The following is a 24,182-nucleotide window of genomic DNA, read 5'->3' as shown; positions in this document are numbered from 1 at the left end:
GCCCTCATGTGTCGCTCTGCGTAAATCTGCACTGAGAGCAGCTTATTTGGGTGCAGTTACGCCTAGCTCTATCTCTGCAGCGGATTGGTTGATTCGAGTGATTGACAGCTCATTCGAACCGTTAGAGCCAATAGAATGAGGCTATAATTACCCACGTTGATGTGATTGACAGTACTGGCAGCCATGAGCCAATCAGAATCAGCAGCATACACGTGCAGGCTGTTGTGTGCAGCGCTCACAAAGCTTCCCCCGGCTCCTAAAGCCTGTCCGGACCGATTTAGATGTAACACAAAGTTCAAACTGGAAATATTGTGGATTTACCCATAAAACAAACTTTTCACGGCAAAACAGCAAAGGTAAGAGGAAATGTACAACACTGTTTTGGCCAAGCAGCGTCTGTGTTTGCTGGACTTTGCTGGTTTTTGTCTTCTCTCTCTGCCGTGCTGCTGTGTAGCTTCTGTGTTAGCCGCGGTTGCTATGTATCGTTCCAATCTTTGTAGCCGGCGGCGGCTCTTTCATATGAGCGGTAGCTGACGTGTTTTGCATAATGTACAGTAGTATACGAGCCAGAAATGTGGCGACTGGGTCCACACAGAGGTGCTTCATGAAGTTTGATGTGTAGTTGTTTATTTGAGTAGTGTTTGGGTCATAAAAACATGTTTTTTACACGTTGTGGGCCAGCTTCTGCTGTTAAATTTGATGTAAAATATGACTATATTCTTTCATAATTGGTGCAGTAGAGGCTCTGTGGTTGTTCTGTTGACTGTCTGCCAGTCCCTCAATTGGGGGATATGTGGGGTTTAATATATTGAACCAGAGTCTCACCCGCGTCAGGTCCATGCCCAGTTTGAGCTGCGACAGGAGGTGGATGATGATGCTCCTCTGGTCGTCCAGGACGCCCAGGTCCTCCTCCTCGTTGTCCTCCGAGTCCGTGGTCTCATCGTTGGGGCGTATGGAGTCTGGACCGCCGCTCTGACCCGACTGTTGTCCCGGCTGCTGCTGCGGCTGATTGGACACACAACATTAGCTCGTTAGAGGAGGTGATTTAGTTTTTTCTCATTTAGAGTGTCACTAATGTGTTTACAACATCCGTGTGAAGCATTCAGTGGTTTTCATGTTGTGTTGTGTTGTGTTGTCGGTCCCACCTGGAACAAACATCATTAAGTTCATCATGGTGGACTGAACATTATATCGTGTGTCAGACGACCCACTGGAACAGGAACATGGACAGATGTAGACAGATGTTCAGAGAAAATTACAATTAATGTACATAGGCTATTGGACTCATTAACCTAACTAGTTTAGTTACTGTAGCCTCAGCACTAATGTAGCTTTGCTCTTAGTTTTGTGGCACAATGTGGAGGAGTTTCTCCAACAAACTACAGCTACATCTGTATGTCACAGTATCAGTTCAGTAAAGAACAGCAGCAGCAAAACAAAATCCCAAACTGCAAAGCTGCATCTTGTTTTGTTTTTTTCAGGCTGTAATAATAATAACAACAAACATTTGTTACTTTGCACTTTTCTAAATGCAGCTGCAAACTGAACCAATGGAAGATTAATAAAATACATGAAACAACAATAAAACAACGCAAAAACTGAGAATAAGAGGGAAAAAACCCCACAAGAATTAGATAACAAAATGATCAACAAACACTTAAAAATGGACACTGATTCCTTTTGTTTTCATCCCAGACCCCCAGAACAAACATTTTGAGGATCTCAAAGGATGTAATGCTTCATAAGGGGTTAAAATAATCTGGATCTAGGCTATGAAAGACATCAAAATTCATCAGTTAAATCTTAAAACCCATCCTAAAACGAACAGGAAGCCTTAAACAGTAATAATGAGATGATGCAACTTAATCCTGGTTTAGGTCTAGCAGCTTTGTTCTGCACAGTCTCTAGATGTTTCAGAGTTTTTCGGCCGACACAGGATAAAAAGCTGTAGTAATCAAGAAGTGAGGAGATAAAAACATGTACAACAGTTTCTGCATCCTTAAAAATGTAAAATCAGACTAATTATGGTGAAAACACAATGACTGACTCTTACTAAACACAAGTTGCTGTTAGACACAAGTTGCTGTTGCTGTTAGACACAAGTTGCTGTTGCTGTTAGACAGAAGACCAAGGCGACCAGTGTGGTCCTTTCTGAGGATCAATAATAAGAATTTCAGTTTTGTTGAAGAACTGTTACACTTGTATGATAATTAGTGAAGATGATTTTACAGCTTAAGTCGGAGTTTGATTCCTAAATTGACTATATATGTACATATTTTACCATAAAAAAACTGCTGTTTTGCCAGATAATAACATGATTTTTAAGTTAATCATGTGGCATTTTTCAACGGTATACAACTTGTACTTCTTGGTACTTGTATGGTGTTTCACTGTTCACTGGCAGAGTTTATGTTTTTTTTTTACAGTAAATGTTGCAGTTTTTTAACACATTATTTAAACTTTTTTTTACAGTGTAGGTTGGAAACATCAGCTGAACCTTTGTCTTTGTCTCCTTTTCTTCTTCTATTAAAATGCTGGCTTCAGTTATTGATGTGACTGATCAATAATAATAGATGTGTTTTCATCTCATATCCGTCACACATTCTCTGATTCTCAACCCGGAGGCCAGAAAGTCTGTTATATCAGAGACGTTATATAGTTATATCACATTATCCTCGGCTGTGACATCACACACAGTAATCTGATATCTGCTCCTCATGGACGACTGAAGGTCAGCAGTGATGTCACCAGGCGAAGAGAGAGAGTGGACAAACTTAATATGTTCTTATTTAATTTCTGTTTTACTTGAGTGGGACCAGACTAAAGTTTGAGGCTCCAGATGTGTTGCTCTGTCTCTACACAGCTGCAAGACCTTTAGGATGAAGACCCACAGACGTTTCTGTGGGTCTGTCCTGTAACGACTGACCATAATCTACACATGAGACATTCAGGGTCTTGTTGGAGTGTGGGTCATCTGTGCATTTGCCTCTACAAGCAGATTTCATTACAAGTTAGTGGCAGATAAAAGAGCTCAAAAGTGCATCTTAATAATTTGGCCTAAATCTCGATAAAAGTCGATGACAGGCAACCGAATGAAAATAAAAAAAGCAAAAATCAAAACATTTCTGCCTTTTGTCGGTGTGTTTATAATCCACCGTTATGTCGTCCGCCATTTTGTCACCTGACCTTTACTGGACATTTCCTATTGGCTGCAGCGGGTGGGTGGTGTGACGTCACAGTGACTCAGAGCGACTGACTTCTGGATGTGTTTGTTGTCTGTTTAATTCTGAACTTAGAGACGGAGGATCAGATCAGATCAGTTACATGAGATGAAGCAGAGACTGAGCAGCTGCAGATGAAAGAAAACGTCCATAAATACTGGTCAAGGGAACGAGCAAAACTCATCAATAGGCTACATGAAGATAGAAACTTCCTGAACAACCCAAACAGATAAATGCAATTTTCTGCGTTAAAATACTACTTTTTCTTATTAAAGTTTACAGCTTTTATCTATAACTACTCTTGTTTTTCAGTTAATGGGACATAAACTCCAATTATACTGTACAAAAGTAAATACTGATTCACATAAATAGTTTGTGCTGATTCCTAATACAGTATGTGCAGCACCTGATGAAAAAACTTTAAGATGATGATGAAATTATTGGGAAAAACACTAAAATTTAAGCATAAAAAGAAGGTGTGTCCTGAACTACTGAAAACATCTCAGACTGCACTCACACACACACACACACACACACACACACACACACACACACACACACACACACACACACACACACACACACACACACACAACCATACAGCTGTTTGCACACCTGACTCTGGACCTGAGAAATACAGTAGGCTATATCGTTCACTGTGATGACGGAAACACACAGTCAGACTGAAACGACTGATTCTCCACTGGCTACACACACACACACACACACACACACACACACACACACACACACACACACACACACACACACACACACACACACACACACACACACACACACACACACACACACACACACAGTATTACAGTCTCACACACACACACACGCTACAGTATAATCCCACCGACTTTGTATAAACAGCTGTCATTTATCCACGATCTGGTTCAGCTCTGTGTTATTAGAACACGGTGAAATAATATGATAAAAAACACACTTTCTCTCTCTTTCTCTTTCTCTCTCTCTCTCTCTCTCTCTCTCTCTCTCTCTCTCTCACACACACTCTCACACACACACACACACACACACACACACACACACACACACACACACTCACAGCGTTGACCTGGCGGCGTCCCACCACCGCTGACTTGATGGACGACGTCCTGCTCGGCTTCATGTCCAGAGAGACAGAGAGACGAGGCTACAGCAGCAGCAGGTGAGAGGGGGCGAGAGACATTAAGGATGAAGAGGAAAAGAGGAAAAGAGAGAGAGGAGCTGCTGCACTTTTGATGGACAGATTAACAGAGAGGGTGATGATCCTCTCTCTCTTTCTCTCTCCCTCCCTCTCTTCATCTCTCTCTCTCTCTCTGTCCCACCGACCTCCTTCTTTACATAAGCCCCGCCCCCTCACTACATCACAATCTGTCCCACGCTAATGCCCCCTCCTCCTCCTCCTCCTTTCCATCCATCCCTCCATCCTCTCCTCTTTCCCTCCATCTTCTCTTCTCCTCTCCTCCTCTTTCCTCTCCTGTTCTATCCTCCTCTCCTCTCGTTTCCTCTTCTCTTCTCTTCTCTTCTAGTTTCCTCTCCTCTCCTCCTCTCTCCTCTCCTCTCGTTTCCTCTTCTCTTCTCTTCTCTTCTCTTCTCTTCTCTTCTCTTCTCTTCTCTTCTCTTCTCTTCTAGTTTCCTCTCCTCTCCTCCTCTCGTTTCCTCTTCTCTTCTCTTCTCTTCTCTTCTAGTTTCCTCTCCTCTCCTCTTCTCTCCTCTCCTCTCGTTTCCTCTTCTCTTCTCTTCTCTTCTCTTCTCTTCTCTTCTCTTCTCTTCTCTTCTCTTCTCTTCTCTTCTCTCCTCCTCCTCTCCTTTCCTTTCCTCTCCTCTCCTCTCCTCCTCTAGTTTCCTCTCCTCTCCTCCTCTCCTCTCCTCTCTCCTCCTCTCCTCCCATCCTCATGATATCAGGTACAGAGTGTGAAGGACTGTGTGTCTCTGTGGACTCGGAGCTGCAGCTGCTGCCTCCGTCCTGCTCACGCTCTGCAACTCTGCAACACCACAGAGCAGCTTCTGTCATTGAAAAAAAAAACTATATATATATTTTTTTTACAGTAAAGGGATAGTTCAACATTTTGGCAAATTGGCCCATTGCCATAATCCCTATAGTCATAGCAGTAGGTTCATTACCTTTAATTGTCGGTGCAAGCTATTTTTAGAACGGTGGAGCAGAGCCGTGAGCTGCTCAGAGCTACGCTACGGAGGCTCATGGGATTTCTTGGTTTCCCTCATCAAACTCATCAAATACACAATCCAACAACTCCACAACGCTCTGGTGGACAAGTTGTGACCTGCACATTCACCACGCTATGAGATAATAACACAACGTTACCACACAGAGTTGTTTTAGAGGAAAATTCATGCAAAACCGCTGATGCGCGTTCCCATTGGTGGCAGTTTTTCAGCAAACAGTCTCTGCATTTACCTCTAAAACAACTCTGTCTCGTTATCTCATAGTGTGGTGAATGTGCAGGTCACAACTTGTCCACAAGAGTGTTTTGGAGTTGTTGGATTGTGTATTCAATGAGTTTAATGAGGTGAGCTACTGCTACAACAAGGCTAAAAACAGAGATCGAATTATTTTTTTTCGAACAACTTTTTCATGTGGCGGCTTCAGGACACTTGGGTCAGTACAGACGAGCAGTATGGAGGTATCTGGATGTTTCATAGTGTGTGTTTTGGACGATTCAAAAGTGAACTCTATCCGCCGCCATTATATGAAAATCCGTTGCCAGCCGGACCCCCCCTGGAACTCCTAAAGTGTTTTGATGACTCTGAAAGTTCTCCAAACCCTTCCTTGGCATGACAGTGAGTAGAAAACTGGTGAATTATCGATTTTGGGGGAAGTATCCCTTTAAGTTTTGACTTTACAGAACTACTTATATCTAATCTTTGATACAAATAAATCAATAGTCTGTTTCTGTAGAATGACCCAGGTGCTGTGGGGGATTGATATGTTCACATATAGTTTGAAAGTTATTTAATTTATCAACATGTGCTTCTTCCTGCAGATGTGGGACCAAGACTTCAGTCATTAAAGTAATTCATCTGTGACGTGTAGTGTCTCGGTAACTGGTTTAAACCAGCAGTATGCTACATATTCATTTCATATAATCACTCAAATTAAATCATATAATCATAGTTTAACCCCCCTAGGATCAAACAGGAACAGATTACAGTAAGTGAACTCAGAGCTGATCATGCTAAAGCCTGATGTGTGGCGCCACCTGATGTTAAAAATAAAATATTACAGGAGACTCATTCATTTTCTCTTCAATCCACAAGGACAAAACAGAAGCAGAACCTTTGAGTGAGTCATTATGGGAAATAAAGTGCAGACTGTTAAAGGGAAAATAAATCCAAATAGTTAGGAAGTTTTTCTTTTTCACTTTTACATGAGAAAAACTGTGTCTGAAGGAACTTATAATGGTTTTATTATAAAACTGCAACATGACAAAAGCTTCAGACACACTTCTGTTTTTGCTGCCAGTGATGTTTCCCTGAACTTTAGACTTTAGAGTTCATGATGCTCTCACCTCTGTGCCCTCTCTCTGTTATTTATGACGACCTGTCAAAGCTGCTGACGAGCTGCTGACTCAGCATATCTCAGTCTCAGTCCACGGGGTCTCAACTCTCAGACAAACACTGACACAGAAGACGTCCGTCAACTGCAGCACAGTTTCCCCCACAGAGTAAATGAATACATGAGGAAGAAAAGATATCTATTAACCTGTTTTATCGTTATTATGACTTAAAAATTAGCAGCCTGACCCAAGACCATTCAACAATGAGTAAAACCACATTATTTAAGCTTTTAAAATCACATGGCATCCAAAAATATTGCAGACTATTAACTCCTAAAAGCATCCCCCACTGGGCACAAACCAGTCAAACTGTGATGGGAACATCTGCAGTCGCTCCTGTGGAATAATCTTGAATTATTAAAACTGTCAGTGAAGTATGAAACAGCTGTGATGCTCCAGGTTATAAAGTATAAATTATTGTTTATCAATGAAAGATAATTATAGATCACTTTAGTCACATATTTGAGCCCTTGGTGCAGTGATGAAAACAACAAAAGCTCAGAGAGTGAAAACCAGAATAACTAACACAACATGTAGTTGGTCTAAATGTCTGTTACACCCCTTCTTTATTTATTTATTTACTTAAATTTGATTTACTAACTTTTGTTTTATCATCTTTTCTTGGACCTTGTCCTGCTGCTGTAATAATGTTGAGTTGTAATTTCTATTACACAATGAGGTGTCAAACCAAAGACCAAACTCAACTCAACTCAACTCAACTCAACTCAACTCAACTCAACCCAACGAAACGACAGTAAACTAAACTAAACTACACTAAACTAAATGAAACTCAACTCAACTCAACTCAACTACACTCAACTACACTCAAACTAAGCTAAACTACACTAAACTAAACTAAACTAAACTACACTAAACTAAATGAAACTCAACTCAACTCAACTCAACCAAACCAAACCAAACCAAACCAAACCAAACTCAACACATGACTGTGGTGTGGATTACCTCAGAGCGGATTACCAGGTCCTGGTTCTGGTCCTGGTCCTGGTCCAGATGTGGTTGAGTGGAGGAGGAGAAGGAGGAGGAGGAGGAGGGCGGAGGAGGTGTTGGTTGTCTCTCCTCTCTCTCAGACGGAGGCCTGGTTCTTCCAGAGGAGCTGTCGGCTGCAAACAAAGAGGATCAGGATCAGAGTTAAACCTATTCACTCACAGTGTTGATAATTATGATACATCACATCTGGATTCATCCAGCTGGAAAATCTCATAAAGCGTTCACCTCCGATCCTTCCTGCTGCTTCCTCTGCACCTCCTCCTCCTCCTTAATGCTCCGTCTACTATAATTTTATTGGTGTGATTAGATTTTGTAAGTTCACTCTGCTCCTCTCTCTCTCTCTCTCTCTCTCTCTCTCTCTCCAGTCCAACCGGTCGAAGCAGAACCTGTGGTCTGGTTCTGCTCCAGTAGAAGGAGATTTGATTTCAAGCATCAAGTTCCTTGGACCACCATAAAACAAATGTGTACTTCTGTTGTCAGAGTAAAAAATTTTGAATTTTTTGAAGGGTTGTACAGATATCTTTCCTTAAAAAAATGTATAAAGAGAAACAAATTAGAAAATAAACACTGGAGATTTGACCAGATATTTACATTTTGGGATGTTTTGGTCATTATAAATTAATTTATATGGGTTGTTTTGTTTTTTTGTTGATATAATCAAGGGTGTAGGATGTGAGTGAAAGTGACAGACCATCTAAGATTCTTTGAGTTAAAGTCGGGGGCGGACATAAATAAGAAATATATTCTTCTTACTGCTCCTTTCTAAGCATGAAAAGTGTTGATTCAAATGTATTGATGTATTTATGATTCATGAATGGAACAAATAACGAAGGAAAGAGGAAAGAAAGCGTTCTCCATCACAAATTTCATGTGCACACACATACAGTACGCCACATGCACTCCTACTTTACTCTGTTCATTCTATGTCGTTAATCAATCTCGCTAATAATAATAATAAACCAATGTTTCCTCTTGTATCTGCAGCGCAACCAACTTTCATTTGAGCTGACCGTCACGTCCACTTCACCTGTGTGTTTGTGTGTGGGGAAGGTTAAAAAAGAAAAAGTGATAGTAGGATCTCATGTTGTTTGGATCATTTGGACTCAATGCTCTTGTTCTTGTTCTTGTTCTTGTTCTTGTTCTTGTTCTTGTTCTTGTTCTTGTTCTTGTTCTTGTTCTTGTTCCCCTAACCCACTCCTGAATCCTCCTGCACCACAACAATCAACAGTAACCTGCTCCTCCACCTGCGCTCCACAGACTCCAGTCAACAACACCCACTCAGCCATCTGCTAACTCCCACTCAGCCACTCGACCCTCAGAAAACCCCACAATAAGCAGCTTTTGAACACTGAAGCTTCCTGTGTGTGCTTTTACCACCCTGTGTCTTCTGCTTTAAGTTTTTTTTTTTTTTTTTTTTTTTACATAAAAGATTAAAAAAACTGTCATAAAATATGAACCATTAGTGTAAGATTTTGCTATAATTACTGTAAGAAGTTCTAAGTGTTGGGTTATAATGGTCTCTGAGGTCACACTGACATGAATTTGATGAGGTTTTGTGAAGGTGTTGTTCAGATCTCATGTGCACGGCGACCTGAAAACAACATGGAGGCATAAAAAACCTCAAGGATGGAGAGGAAATGGAAATAATCGAATAATAATAATCATAATCATTAGGGCTGGGCCAAAAAAATCGATTTTTATGTTATGCTTTTTTGGGGTTTTTTTTTTTTTTTTGGGACGACCAATCTTTATTGTACGATAATGTATTCTGTGCCATTACACTCGACAAAGTCAAACCGACCTGTTGTGTTCGTTTTTTCACAGATATTATATGTGAACAAACGAACACAACAGACAAACTGATGTGATGTGTGTATTGTTTTTTGTAAATATGACTTATGATGTATTGTCAAGCGTTTGGTTCAACCTGCTCTTGTTTAAGGACAGAAAATCACAATAATTGAAATATAAAATCGCAATACTTGGTAAAATCAAATCGCAATACTTGTTTAATCAGAATCGCAATTTAAATCGAATCGGGACCCAAAAATCGAATCGGCACAAAAGCATATCGGCCCAGCCCTAATAATCATAATCACAAAGATCCCACCTGCAGGTCCAGAGCTCTGCTTCTGGTTCTGGATGATGTGTTTGTGGATACTTGCTGGTCTTGCTCTGTAGCTGCTGTGGTTTGGACTCTGAGTCGGGCTCTGGCTGCGGGACCGTAGGCGCCCGGGCTCAGTCGCCACCTGGCTCACAACTCCCCGCTGACTCCACGACTTGACCCGCTCTGCGGGAGGAGGAGCCTGATGATTCAGACCGACAGCCGGACCGTCTCTGAGGCTTGGACACGGGACGTGGTTCTGGTTTTGGTTCTGGTTCTGGTTTTGGTTCTGGTTCTGGTTCTGGTTGAGGGCCTGAATGACGTTGGTCTGCAGCAGACTGAGACACTCCCCCAGGCAGCTCAGCGTGGCAGCGGAGGTGGCCTTCAGCAGGAGAAGATCCTGGACCAAGGAGGGGTGAAAAAATAGTGTAAATCAGTGTTTCTCAACCAGGGGGCAACTCGGACTCAGACCCTGGTGGTACTTGGTACTTGGATAGTTCAACATTTTGGCAAACTGGCCCATTGCCATAATCCCTCTAGTCATCATTACCTTTAATTGTCGGTGCAAGCTGTTTTTAGAACGGCGGAGCAGAGCCGTGAGCTGCCCAGAGCTACGCTACGGAGGCTAATCAAACTCATCAAACTCATCAAATACACAATCCAACAACTCCAAAACGCTCTGGTGGACAAGTTGTGAGCTGCACATTCACCACGCTATGAGATAATAACAGAACGTTACCAGACAGAGTTGTTTTCGATGAGTTGTACTGTTCATACATAATTGAAAACTTCAAAATAAAGTATTCAAAATAAAACTATAAACAATCATTTTCTTGAGCGACCTTTACAGACATTTATCATTTTACTAAAATAGTGACTGGAGTCATCGATATTGCCTAAACTGCAGAAGCTATTAAGGCAATTTTTTCCCCAATCTTTAAATTTCCCAATTTTAATGGAAAATTGGTCATATTTTAATAAGAAGCCACATTTTGATGGTTTCTGATTCACCCTCATTTGTCTTTTTAAAGACAAACTCACAACACAGTGGACAGTCTCCATTGATTTCTTAATTGGGATTTTTTTCTGAAATACTGCACAGGAAGATGGTGTAAAACTCCCTAAACTGCAATGTGCAAAGTTCAGTGTACGGCGACCTTTGGCAATCGCATATTTGCCTTCAGAACCGTTTATAAATATGCAATGATGCAATTAAAAAGGCTATTTTTATTTCTGTCAAATTGGTTTGGGACTCTTTTTGCAATGGGGGTCCTCAAGGCTGCGGTAAAAAAAATATGCAGGGGGTCCAGTGCCCTGCAGAGCTTGAGAACCACTGGTGTAAAACATAAGCTTCATCATGATTAGATGTTATATTGATTACCGGTACACTGACTATGAAAATGATGATTAATTAAACACATGACTTTGCAAATTAAATGTGAAACTGCAGCAGAGACTCATCGCTCAGATTTTCAAAATAAAGGTACGTCTTACAAATAATGATATGTATCCATGTTTGATTGATTGTCTGATTGATTTGAATTACTCTATTGATCTATTGTTATTATTGGTCGACTTTTGATGCACAGATACCGACCGACTCCCCGCTCCTCATACAGTCATGACATCATCGTTACCTCATCCAGGGAGCAGAGGGCTCCAGCTCGGGGGGGTAAGGACGACTCCACGGAGGCGACCAGGCTCTTCTGCTGCACCTCGGCCTGGCTCATCACCTATATACACAGAGAGTAACCACGGTAACCATCATCATCATCATCCTCATCCTCATCATCATCCTCATCCTCATCCTCATCCTCATCCTCATCATCAAGTCTCTTCTTTTACTTCTCCTCCGGCTGCAGCAGCTTCAGTTTGATCAGTTTGATCACGTCAGAGCGCCGACAATATGCAGAATCAGCAGCACACACCCCCCCCCCCCCCCCCCCCTCTGCAGCCATCACTCTCTGGTGTAATGGAGGGAGAGAAAGAGAGAGAGAGAAAAAGAGGTAGAGAGAGGTAGTGAGAGAGAGGTAGCATCTGAATGACAGGAAGAGGGATGATAAAAGTGGGAGGAGGAGGAGTAGGGATTACGAGAAAGAGACAGAGTGACTTCTTCTCCTGGACAATGTAGAAAGAAAAGACAGAGAGAGAGAGGAGTGTGTGACGGAGAAGAGAGGATGAAGATGAAGATGAAGATGATGAAGATGAAGATGAGTTTTCTCTCCGACTGCAGGAGGTGATCTCACTGACACGGCCACTGCAGAGCGGAGCCACTGGGACGTCTCCACTCCCTTAATGAGTGTGTGTGATGAGCTGTGATTAATGTGTGTGTGTCTCTCTCTCTCACTCACACACACACACACATACAGACACACACACACTGCAACTACACACACTGTTTCCTCTGTCTCCTGTTATCCCACTGTGCACACATGACCCCCAAACATACACGGCAATTTGCGGCACATGATTGGACGATCCGTGTCCACCGACATTTGACCTCCTCTGTTGTTCTTGTTGTTGTGTTTTAAAGGGATAGTTCACACAAAATTCAAATTTCACTCATTATCTACTCACCCTCATGTCGACTTTCACCTGTCTGCAAGACAAACCGTTTTTTAAAAATCTTTTATCCCCTCTGCTATTCGCCTCTTAAATTCTTTATAATGATTTTATTCCTCTTACCATGCACATTTTATTGGTCAAACATGTGCAACTTATGTAGCCTATTTATTCACTCATTCAACTGATCTTTGACAACACTGTATCCCTGGCATCCTATTCTATTTATTTACCTTATCTTTTATATGTATTTATTGTGTGTACTGTGTTTTTTTTGGACTGTGCAAGCTGCTGAAATCAATTGCCCCTGGTGGGATTAATAAAGTTGTTTGAAGTTTGAAGTTGAAGTTAAGGGCTGGGAGAAGTTTCAGAGTCCTCCGTGCCTTCTCTGAGTTACAGCGGGGCTCGGCGCAGCACTGCATGTCCATATGACGGGTTGTGAATGGACGGAGCTCACTTTTCTTCGTCCAAAAAGACACACCAAAAAACATCCAAATACCTCCATGCTGCTCGTCTGTAGTGTCCGTCTTGTATTGAAGCCCCGACATGAGAAATTGTTACGAAAAAAAATAAATAAGTCTATATTTTTAAGCTTGTTTGTAGCAGAAGGACTCTGAAACTTCTCCCAGCCCTTATTAGTCGACACGAGGGTGAGTAGATAATGAGTGAAATTTGAATTTTGGGTGAACTATCCCTTTAAAGTTCATGTTCATGCTTTTATTGTGATAGAGAGAGAAAGAGAGAGAGAGAGAGGGGTGGTGGAGCTGAGTAACTTCACTGTGGTCAGTTAGGGACAATATCCATCTAGCCCTCAGTGTGTGTGTGTGTGTGTGTGTGTGTGTGTGTGTGTGTGTGTGTGTGTGTGTGTGTGTGTACCTCAGCGTTGCTGTCAGAGTGGCGTCGGGAGCACAACTGTAGCTGAGTCATCCATAACTCCTGCTCCTTGGCGTCTATTGCTAAGAGAAGAAAGACAGACAAAAAAAAAAAAACACAGTGTCAGAGGTGTAACAATACATCAATACATCGATTCAGTGATCAATGAGTCAACAGCAACGATCAAAAAATGAAAACATCGATCAGACGTATCATTTGTAAGACGTGCTTTTATTTTGAAATTCCCCTGTCACATCTGCTGCCATATCATATTTTGTTTGCAAAGACGTGTGTGTCTATAGACGGATAGATTGATAGATGGATGTGATAGATGGATGGACAGATGGACAAAAACGGATGGATGGATAGATTGATAGATGGATGTGATAGATGGATGGACAGATGGACAAAAACGGATGGATGGATAGATTGATAGATGGATGTGATAGATGGATGGACAGATGGACAAAAACGGATGGATGGATGGATGGACAACAGATGGATGGATGGATGGTCAGATGGATGGAAAGACTGATGGATGGATGGATGGATGGATGGATGGATGGATGGATGGATGGATGGATGGATGGATGGATGGATGGATGGATGTACAAACAGATGGATGGATGGATAAATGGACAAACAGATAGATGGCCGGATGGATGGATAGATGGATAGACGAAAAGATGGATGGCCAGATGGATGGAAAGGCCGATGGATGGATGGATGGATGGACGAGCAGATGGACGAGCAGATGGATGGATGGATGGATGGATGGATGGAAAGACTGATGGATGGATGGATGGATGGATGGATGGATGGATGGATGGATGGATGGATGGATAGACCAGAGCAGCTTTTTTATGCAAATGAGAATGACCGATGCATTCTGGGTAATTTAGGGGCAGCTACCAGCATCCCTCCATTGAAAAGTTCAGCCTGACTGGCTTGACAAACTAACTAACAAAAAAGTTGTCTATTAACAGGCTATTAACAGACAACACTGAGCCAAAACCTCCCCGGTGATTCGACCAAATACGTGTAGATGTCTGGGTCAGACATTTCTGGCCACTTTGTGGGGTCATTGATCATTGTGGGAGGCTAAATGAGCATACCGGCAGATTCATTAATTGTAATTTTTCAAGATAGCGTGAACGGTGGGTTTCAAAGAGGGTGTCAAAATAATTATGAGACATAGTGCTACAAAAGAAACAAAAAATAAAACATTCAGATTGATTGTTAGTTAGTCTACGCTCCATCAAAACACAAAAAGCCACTGAGTGCAATGTAAAAATGCCGGTAGCTGCCCCTAAATTACCCAGAATGCATCGGTCATTCTCATTTGCATAAAAAAGCTGCTCTGGTCTATGGATGGATGGATGGATGGATGGATGGATGGAAAGACCGATGGATGGATGGATGGATGGATGGATGGATGGATGGATGGATGGATGGATGGATGGATGGATGGATGGATGGATGGATAAATGTTTCATGTCTGTCTTTATTATTTATGCTACTTTGTGGGAATGATGCTTTTATTTTGAAATTCCCCTGTCACATCTGCTGCTATTTCATATGTTATTTTGCAAAGCCGTGTGTGTAGGCCTATAGAGGTGACCGACACACCCAGGTTTGACCAGGTGGTGTGTTCGCGTGTTGAAGGAGAAAGTCTGTAGTTATATTACAGTATTTCACCTGTGAGTCTGTCTGGTTCCTCTGACCTGATTCACTCAGACCAGGTTTCACTTTACGTCTGAGAACTCGACTCTCTGGAAAAATACGACTGTAACTGAGTTACTGGAGGTGGCGGCTGTTACATAAGACTGATAGGGAAACACGCACACAGGGAGGGATGGATGGATGGATGGATGGATGGATGGAAGGGATGGATGGATGGATGGATGGATGGACAGATGGACAAAAACGGATGGATGGATGGACAAACAGATGGATGGATAGATGGATGGATAAATGGACAAACAGATAGATGGCCGGGTGGATGGATAGATGGATGGACGAAAAGATGGATGGCCAGACCGATGGATGGATGGATGGATGGATGGATGGATGGATGGATGGATGGATGGATGGATGGATGGATGGATGGATGGATGGATGGATGGATGGATGGATAGATGGATGGACCAAAAGTTGGATGGCCAGACTGATGGATGGATGGATAAATGTTTCATGTCTGTCTTTATTATTTATGCTACTTTGTTGAGTTGTACTGTTCTTCCATCATTGAAAACTTCAAAATAAAGTATTCCAAGAAATAAGTCATTGTTATTGCCTAAACTGCAGAAGCTAAGCTACATTAAGGCAGACGAAAAGATGGATGGTAAGACCGATGGATGGATGGATGGATGGATGGATGGATGGATGGATGGATGGATGAATGGAAAGACAGATAGATGGATGGAAAGACCGCTAGATGGATGGAAGGACGAACAGATGGATGGATGGAGGATTGGACGGATGGGCAGATGGATGGATGAATGGGAAGACAGATGGATGGATGGACGAACAGATGGATGGATGGATGGATGGATGGAAAGACCGATGGATGGATGGATGGATGGATGGATGGATGGATGGATGGATGGATGGATGGATGGATGGATGGATGGAAGGAAGGACAAGAGATGGATAGGTGGAGGATTGGACGGATGGACAGATGGATGGATGAATGGAAAGACAGATGGATGGATGGACGAACAGATGGATGGATGGATGGATGGATGGATAGATGGATGGACAAAAACGAATGGATGGATGATCAGATGGATGGAAAGACCAATGGATGGATGGATATATGGATGGACGAACGGATGGATGGATGGATAGACAAACGGATTGAGGATTGGACGGATAGACAAATGGATGGATGAATGGAAAGATAGATGGATGGACTAACAGATGGATGGATAGAGGATTGGACATGGAAATACATCTGTGTCTGAACACCAAGATGGAAAGTTGATGGATGGAAAAATTGATAAATGGGATGGATGGATGGAAAGACGATGGATGGAAAAACGATGGATGGATGGACGGATGAAATTAAAACAACAAATGAAACGTGTTAAATTCAAACCAATCTCATTACATTACCAGCTCTAGACTGAAACAGAGTTCATTGACTGACACAAACACACAGATCTCGTAGATCCGAGTCCAAAAACACCGACAGTCTGTTCATTCACACGGGAGACAGAAGAGACACTTCACTCGCTGCTCTGTACGTTCAAGACCTGAGGCGTATTTTTATAATTCAGATCTATTTCCTGCTGCTTCTGTTGCATAACTGCAGCGACTGTGTGTGTGTGTGTCGGTGCGTGAACTCCTCCTCTGTAGACAGGATGTTAAACTAAATCTAATCAGGTCTGGGTTTTAAATCCACTTTCCCCTTCATGCAGGCAAACGATACTTATAGTTCATCTCGGAGTTGCTGTGACTGCTCTTTCTTCAAAGGTAACAGAGGCTAAAGGCATGATTTAAAAATAAAAATAAAGGTAACACTTTACAATAAGGGTCCCTTACTTAACGTTAGTTACAGTAGTACATTATTAAGCATTAATTAACTGTTTACAGATATATTAACAATCATTATTATGTATTACTTAGGATTAGGAAACACATTAATTAATGTAACCTATTAGTAAGCAGTTAATTAATGTTTACTACTCAAAGTTAGTTATTACATTTAAAAGTTGAATAATGTAATTAGTTATCATTATGTATGCATTACTCAGCATTAATTAACACATTAGTTGATATATTAATGCTTAATATTGTACTAACTAACGTTAATTAAGGGACCCTTATTGTAAAGTTTTACCAAAATAAACTTTGAAAGTGTCTCCAGAATCTCTTACAAACACAACATTAGGAAAAAAGAGTCCCTGACAGTGTATAATCAACATTTCCCCGGTGAAAATAACATGTTATCTCTCATTGCACAGGAGGTAAAGACGGTGTCTCACCTCTCAGTTTGTATGCGACCCCGGTGGTGGACTGGAAGGTGAACATGAAGGGGAACTCGTCACAGGAGGCGACCGCGGCTCCGAGCAGCGGCAGAGAGCCTCGGGGAGCTCGTTGACCTTTACTCAGCTCATTCAGATGATACTGGAGCTGCCCGAGCTCCGGGTCCAGGACGAAGTACCTGCAGCGGGACAACAACAGCAGGAGGTCAACAGGGAAGAGACACTGGAGGACGTTTTAACACCGTGGAGGAGGGTACTTTACTTTTTACTTTTACTTTACAACATTACACTCTACGTTACTACATCACACTTGGTATACATTACTGCATTAGACTTGATATATCCTACTTTACTTCATTACACTCTCTCACTCTATACTGCATGACAGCAGATTTACATTAATTTATGTTGCCTTACTTAACGGCAATACACTCTACTTTACTTTGCTTTACTTCATTATACTTGATTTAGGCTACTTAACTTTACTTGACCATATTTCCCTTTACTTTACTGCATTACACTCTATTTTACTTTGCTTTACTGCATCACACTTGATATACTTTACTGCATTAGACTTGATTTACTTAACTTTACTTGACCTTATTTCACTTCACTTTACTCTACTGCATTACGCTTTACTTTACTTTACTTCATTACACTCTACTTTACTGCATTACACTCTACTTCACTTTGCTTTACTGCATCTCACCTAATTTTCTTCACTTTACTTTGCCTTACTTTACTGCATCACACTTGACATTCTTTGCTGTATTTCAATTGATTTACTCCACTGCATCACACTTGATTTACTTTATTTAAGTGAAGTTAGTTCACTTAACTTTACTCCACCTCACTTTACATCAATTCACTTCACTTCACCCGATGCTAAGTCAGAGTAGATGGATATCAGAAGGATTTTATTACAGTAATATCATTAATATTACTCACTTACTGCTCTTACGTAAACATACTTAATATATTATTGACAAATCATATTATATATTTGAATTGACTTATATTTTCATTCATATGAAATAGTATATCATTCAGACTCAGTGGAGGTGTGAGCCGTGAACACACCAGTGAAACACCAACACAAGCTTCTTCACTTCCTGTTCACTCTCACACACTCTCACTCACTCTCACACATAAACAACCACTGTGAGTGTGATATTGCTCCGTCAGCGTTCTTCACTCGTAATGGGAAAGAGGACAAATCTTATTCCATCTCACTCCGGAGTGAATATGCAGCCCGCTGAGGAGGACGACGGAGTGATTTCACCCTGGAGACTTTAATGTGAAAAGCAGATGAGATGAGAAGCACTGATGGAGAGAGAGAAGGAGGGAGGTGTGGACGTAGGGAAGGCGGTTTAATGAGAAACAGGGAAACCAGCGATGAGAGGACAGAGACCACTATGAATAATTTAGATCTGTATACACACGGAAATCTGTTTCCACCACCGTTGTCATGCAACTGTGTCATGTGATCTACAGGGGAAACTCTGATCCAGATGTTATAAAAACGTGAAGCATCATTGTAATCACAAAACTCAACACGTCAAATCTCTGACTCTTCTCACAAAAAACCTCAGAACAGTTTTTATCTTGAGTTTTCTGTTAATTCATGGAAACTCGACCAGATTTGACCTGGTTTGTTTAACTAGTTCATCATCCCAGTGTCCCACACCGAGTCTATTAGTGGATCTTAGTCTGAAGTAAAGAGGTCGGGTTGATGTGTTGGTTTAACAGCAACATTTTACAAGTCACTTTGGAGCATGTATCTTACTTTTTTTTATTTATAGACTGACTTTTTATCTCATTGTTTTATTTATTTATATTTAACCTATCTGTAGGAAATTTGGTCTAATTATCTGTTTTTATTTCATGCTTTTATATTTATCTCATGAATTGCAGCACTTTCTGTCAAGTCTAATTTGGTTCTTGTTTTAGGCTATGTCTTTTTTGTTTTATGTGTTTATGTCTTGTTTTGATTTTGATTGTTCGATTTGTGTTGCTTGTTTCGACTCTCGACTGCAAAACTAGTAGTTTACACTTGGGTATCAATAAAGTAACCCAAACCTGAACCTGAACATACTGTACACTCATCAAAAAAAAGTTCAGAAACGTTTTTTCAGTCAATCATTTCTCCCCTTTAATAATATTAATTGATGTTGTATTTTATATTGTTGGAAAGCCTGATTAGCCACCTTTACAACAAGGTACAACTTGTAAGGATCGTGCATCTGTGGAATGAGCAACACAGTTCAACGTATAGGTAGCACCCCTCCCAAAAAAACTGTATTATGGCATTATGAAAGGGGAGAAATGATTGACTGAAAACCTGACCAATGACCATAATACAATACCAACAGCTACATGTCCATGGTGTTAGCAGCTGTCCATCTGAGAGGAAGTACTGTATGACCGAGGTTATATATAGTACATCCAGGAGTTAGCAAGGTTTTCTGAGTTCATATGTACGAGCTGGTGTATTATCCCGGGACATTTAGATCCCATGTGTGTGTGAGCGTGATGGTCAGTTTAAATGGACAAACATTAAAGGATTAAATAAAAACTGTGTGTTGACGACGTTGTTCACATGAGGTCAGGTCCATCAGGAAACAGTGAACAGTGACACAAACAGACTGTCGGTCGTTGTAATGTGTCATCTCTTCATTTTTTTCTCATTTTATTTATTATGAATGAGCTGACTGGAGGAATGAATTGCCCCTTTGGGATTAATAAAGTATTCTGACTCTGACTTAGACTGAGTGTGTAAATTATTGAGTAAGTGTGAGATCACAGTGACCTTGACCTTGAGTTTTGATCTTTTTAACCATCAAAATCAAATCCGTTCATCCAGAAATGCAGAAGTTTCCAATGTGAAACTGATCAAACAGACGAAAAACACAACAAATTTACAAACCTCCCTCAGACTGGAGGAAATCTGCAAGAACAACTCCTCCATGTTTTCTAACCAAATTACATCTAATTCATTAGCAGCTCTAACTATAAAGGACAGTGGACGAGGTCATCGTGAATAAAAGAGAGAAGTGATATTTTGGCAGCGTGACAGGGAATGCTATATTAAAAGAGAGGACAGATATTTACTGGAAATCTTGTTAGCAGCTTGTAAGAAAGCAATCACGAGAAAGTGGCAGAAGCCAGATCCAACAAGACAAGATGCCTGGCTGAAAAATTGTGAATGTTATTGTTCAGTTGACTCATAAGATAAAAGGACTCAAGAAGAACAAGTGGGAGAGATCCCCTGTATTTAGCCGGCTTTTTACTGGACCAGCTCTCAGTTTAAAGGGTCAGTTCTCAAGTTCAAACAGGGTTGGACCCGAGTAGAAAGGGATAGTTCAACATTTTGGCAAATTGGCCCATTGCCATAATCCCTATAGTCATAGCAGTAGGTTTGTTACCTTTAATTGTCGGTGCAAGTGTGGCAAGGTGAAGAGGGCCCGGGCGGGGGTTGAACCCACACCTCCCAGGTAAGAGTCACGCACGCTTGCCAGTCACCCAAAGGGACATCCCCTTGGCCAAGTAGCCAGGGCACATGATCAATTGGAGGCATAGTGACAGGACCACCACTGTCACACAAGCTGTTTTTAGAACGGCGGAGCAGAGCCGCGAGCTGCTCAGAGCTACGCTACGGAGGCTCATGGGATTTCTTGGTTTCCCTCATCAAACTCATCAAATACACAATCCAACAACTCCACAACGCTCTGGTGGACAAGTTGTGACCTGCACATTCACCACGCTATGAGATAATAACAGAACGTTACCAGACAGAGTTGTTTTAGAGGTAAATCCAGAGACTGCTTGCTGAAAAACTGCCCCAGACCGGAACGCGCATCAGCGGTTTTGCATGAATTTACCTCTAAAACAACTCTGTCTCGTAACGTTGTGTTATTATCTCATAGCGTGGTGAATGTGCAGGTCACAACTTGTCCACCAGAGCGTTGTGGAGTTGTTGGATTGTGTATTTGATGAGTTTGATGAGGGAAACCAAGAAATCCCATAATGAGCCTCCGTAGCGTAGCTCTGAGCAGCTCACGGCTCTGCTCCGCCGTTCTAAAAACAGCTTGCACCGACAATTAAAGGTAACAAACCTACTGCTATGACTATAGGGATTATGACAATGGGCCAATTTGCCAAAATGTTGAACTATCTTTTTAACTTTTCTCAAGCGGACACAGCCTTAAAGATGTTGTGCACACATCAACAGGACAGGAATGACCGGACATGGAAAATCCAGCATGTTCTTTTTCTGAAGTTTGTTTCTATTTGCTTGTCCTTCTCTTTTTTTCTCCGTATGTAGGCTACATTATTTAAACATTGGCCCCCAAAAAGTAATAAAAAGAATGTAGGCTATCAAAAAAAAAAGAAACAAAAAAAGAGAGAGAGATGTGATACACTGCCTAGCCTACCATTTAGAAGAAGATCCCATTTCAGGGTCTGGAGGCCGTTATGGTGCCTATATCTCTATCGTCCTCCATGGTTTGGAGGTCTGTATGAAATAAACTGATGGAGACGAAGGTGGACTCAAGGTGGAGGTCAAGGTCATGGGTCAAAGTTGTCTTTATCAACCTTGTAGCGTAATTTGATGGACAAGTGGAGGAGAATCTCCAAGACCGAGGAGCAAATGGAGGTACAAACTTACTAAACCACGCCTACAACCTGTCACCTTCATCTCTCAGCCCTCACTTTCTCTTCCAGGAGCGGCGCAGCAGTCCGACTGAATAAGACTGGAGGCAGCAGCAGCAGCAGCAGCAGCAGCAGCAGAGTGTGTGAGTGTGATGAAGGTGTTTGGCAGCTGCACTGAGAGCAGCTCTAACTCTCTGCTGAACCTTCTGTCACACACCTGTCAGAGCAAATGACTACAGCCACCGCCCCCCTCTCCTCTCCCCCTGACTGAGAGCACAACAACTACAACTACAAGCAGAGCAACGGGACACACACACATTGATGTTTAACACACACACACAAACTTGCATGCCAGTTTTTCTTGGCTCCCGAGTGCATGAGTCAAACGCAGCAGCAGCAGCAGCAGCGGCGGCGGTAGCGGCAACGTGTGTGAGTGTGAAAGTGAGGGTGTGTGGAAGTGAGTGTCAGAATGTGTGATCATAGAGCTCATTACACGATTGGATGCTTTTCCTATCGATCCACTGGGACAGTCGGACAGAGAGAGAGAGAAAGAGAGGGAGAGAGAGGGAGTCAGCGTTTAGAAGAAGGATGGAGGGAGGGAGGAGGAATGTGGGGGAGGGAGGGAGTGTTGTGATGCAGGAGAGGAGTGCAGGGCTTTCCTGCTCCTGGATGACTCATTCAGTGATTCTGGGACTTCCACCCCCACATCTCTACATCTCTACTTCTCTACTTCTCCTCTACATCTGCGCTCACATGAATGAATGGAGGGAAGGAGGGACGAGAGAGAGAGTGAGTGGTCTACACTCTACAGGACAGATGTTGTTGACCCCCCCACCACAGCTGCATGCACGTGACATCATCAAAAATAAAAATAAAAACTGCCTGAGACTGAAGTGTGTTACAGTAAAGTGTGTCCAAGAAAAATTTCCATTCAGTACAATAAATAAATAATAATGTTGTGACAGTTTGTATAAATTAAATTCAACCTTTATTCCCACACTGTAACTACAGCCTATAGCCTACAAAGAGGATTACTGTATAGTCAATTCATTTCTTCTATATGTAATTTTCCCTTGAGATTGGATCTGTTTTGCGAGGAAGACCTATGTCCAAGAGGCTGAACTGGTGCAACAACAGTAATAAAAGCAATTGCACATAACAATAGGCTACAAACATGACATCATTCAAGAATAGCAGGTGCACATTTCTGCATTCTTCTATGTTAAATTAATCATGAAATTCTACTGATGGAAATTTGCATGGACACAATTCAGAGAGGCACACTTCCTGTTTTATATCTAGGCTATAGCTATAACACCTGTCTGAGCAGTTTACCACCACACCTTCAGACCAATGATGAGAAGAAAAAAAAAAGTTTAGCAAAATGAAAAACAACAAAGAAACAGTAGAACAGCCACACCTCCACACTGATGTGATGTCAGCATGAAGATCAAAGTGATAGCAGCTCCACCTGAAGTGCAGCCCCAACTGTGAACAGCACCTTTAAATCCAGGTTAAAAACATTTCTCTTTTCATGTGCTTATAGCTGCAGCTCTTTTTAATAACTTTAAACTTTATCTATTTTATTTTTTATCTTACTTTGCTCCTGTTTTTAACTCTGTGTTTTTTGTTTTTATGCTGTTTAATGCTGTTCCTTTTTTCACATTGAGTTGCCTTGGTATGAAATGCGCTATATAAATACAGTAAAGATGCCTTGCTTTGCCTTGAAGTGACCATGCATGGACATTGTTGACAACATGCTCCGGGTCCGGGTCTGGGACTCGAACCGGGACTCGAACCGGGACCTACCTGCTCTGCCAGCCCTGGAACAGGTTCGTGTACTTCTTCAGGACCCCCTCCAGGTGCCGCCTGCCCCGGGTGGAGGTGGAGGAAGATGCATCCCGGCTGAGTGACTGAGCGCCGCCGCGGTGCTGCTGCTGCTGCTGCCGGGGACGCGCTGCCCGGTTCATGCTGCTGCTGCTGCTGCGGCTTGTGCTTTTGGTGGCTTTTTACACTCCGTCCGTGTCCCGAGTCCGAGTCCGAGTCCCTGCAGCCTGAGGTGTGTTGATGTTGATGATGATGGTGAGAGGAGCAGCAGCCTGCAGCCCCGACACCGAGCTCAGACTGGAGGAGGAGTAGAGGATCCTCCGACTGTAGATACCTGACTGCGGTCTCTTCTCTCTTT

The 24,182-nt window shown here is 42.1% G+C and overlaps 1 protein-coding gene across 1 annotated transcript in view; it reads right to left on the bottom strand.

Annotated features, from left to right (window-relative positions):
• osbpl10b (oxysterol binding protein-like 10b) overlaps positions 1-23,967 on the bottom strand; it is a gene marked incomplete at both ends in the record, with an annotated part of 43,051 nt that extends 19,084 nt beyond the window's left edge. Inside the window, 6 exons of the mRNA XM_083990333.1 lie at positions 826-1,005; positions 10,078-10,323; positions 11,561-11,656; positions 13,362-13,441; positions 17,348-17,526; positions 23,807-23,967. Of these exons, the coding sequence (XP_083846459.1) occupies positions 826-1,005; positions 10,078-10,323; positions 11,561-11,656; positions 13,362-13,441; positions 17,348-17,526; positions 23,807-23,967 (942 nt within the window). The remainder of the gene's footprint in view (positions 1-825; positions 1,006-10,077; positions 10,324-11,560; positions 11,657-13,361; positions 13,442-17,347; positions 17,527-23,806) is intronic.
• Between the last annotated feature and the right edge of the window lie 215 nt (positions 23,968-24,182).

The sequence above is a fragment of the Trachurus trachurus genome, assembly GCF_905171665.1.
Source record: "Trachurus trachurus genome assembly, chromosome: 16".
Classification (NCBI taxonomy): domain Eukaryota; kingdom Metazoa; phylum Chordata; class Actinopteri; order Carangiformes; family Carangidae; genus Trachurus; species Trachurus trachurus.
This window is presented reverse-complemented; position numbering and strand designations above follow the sequence as displayed.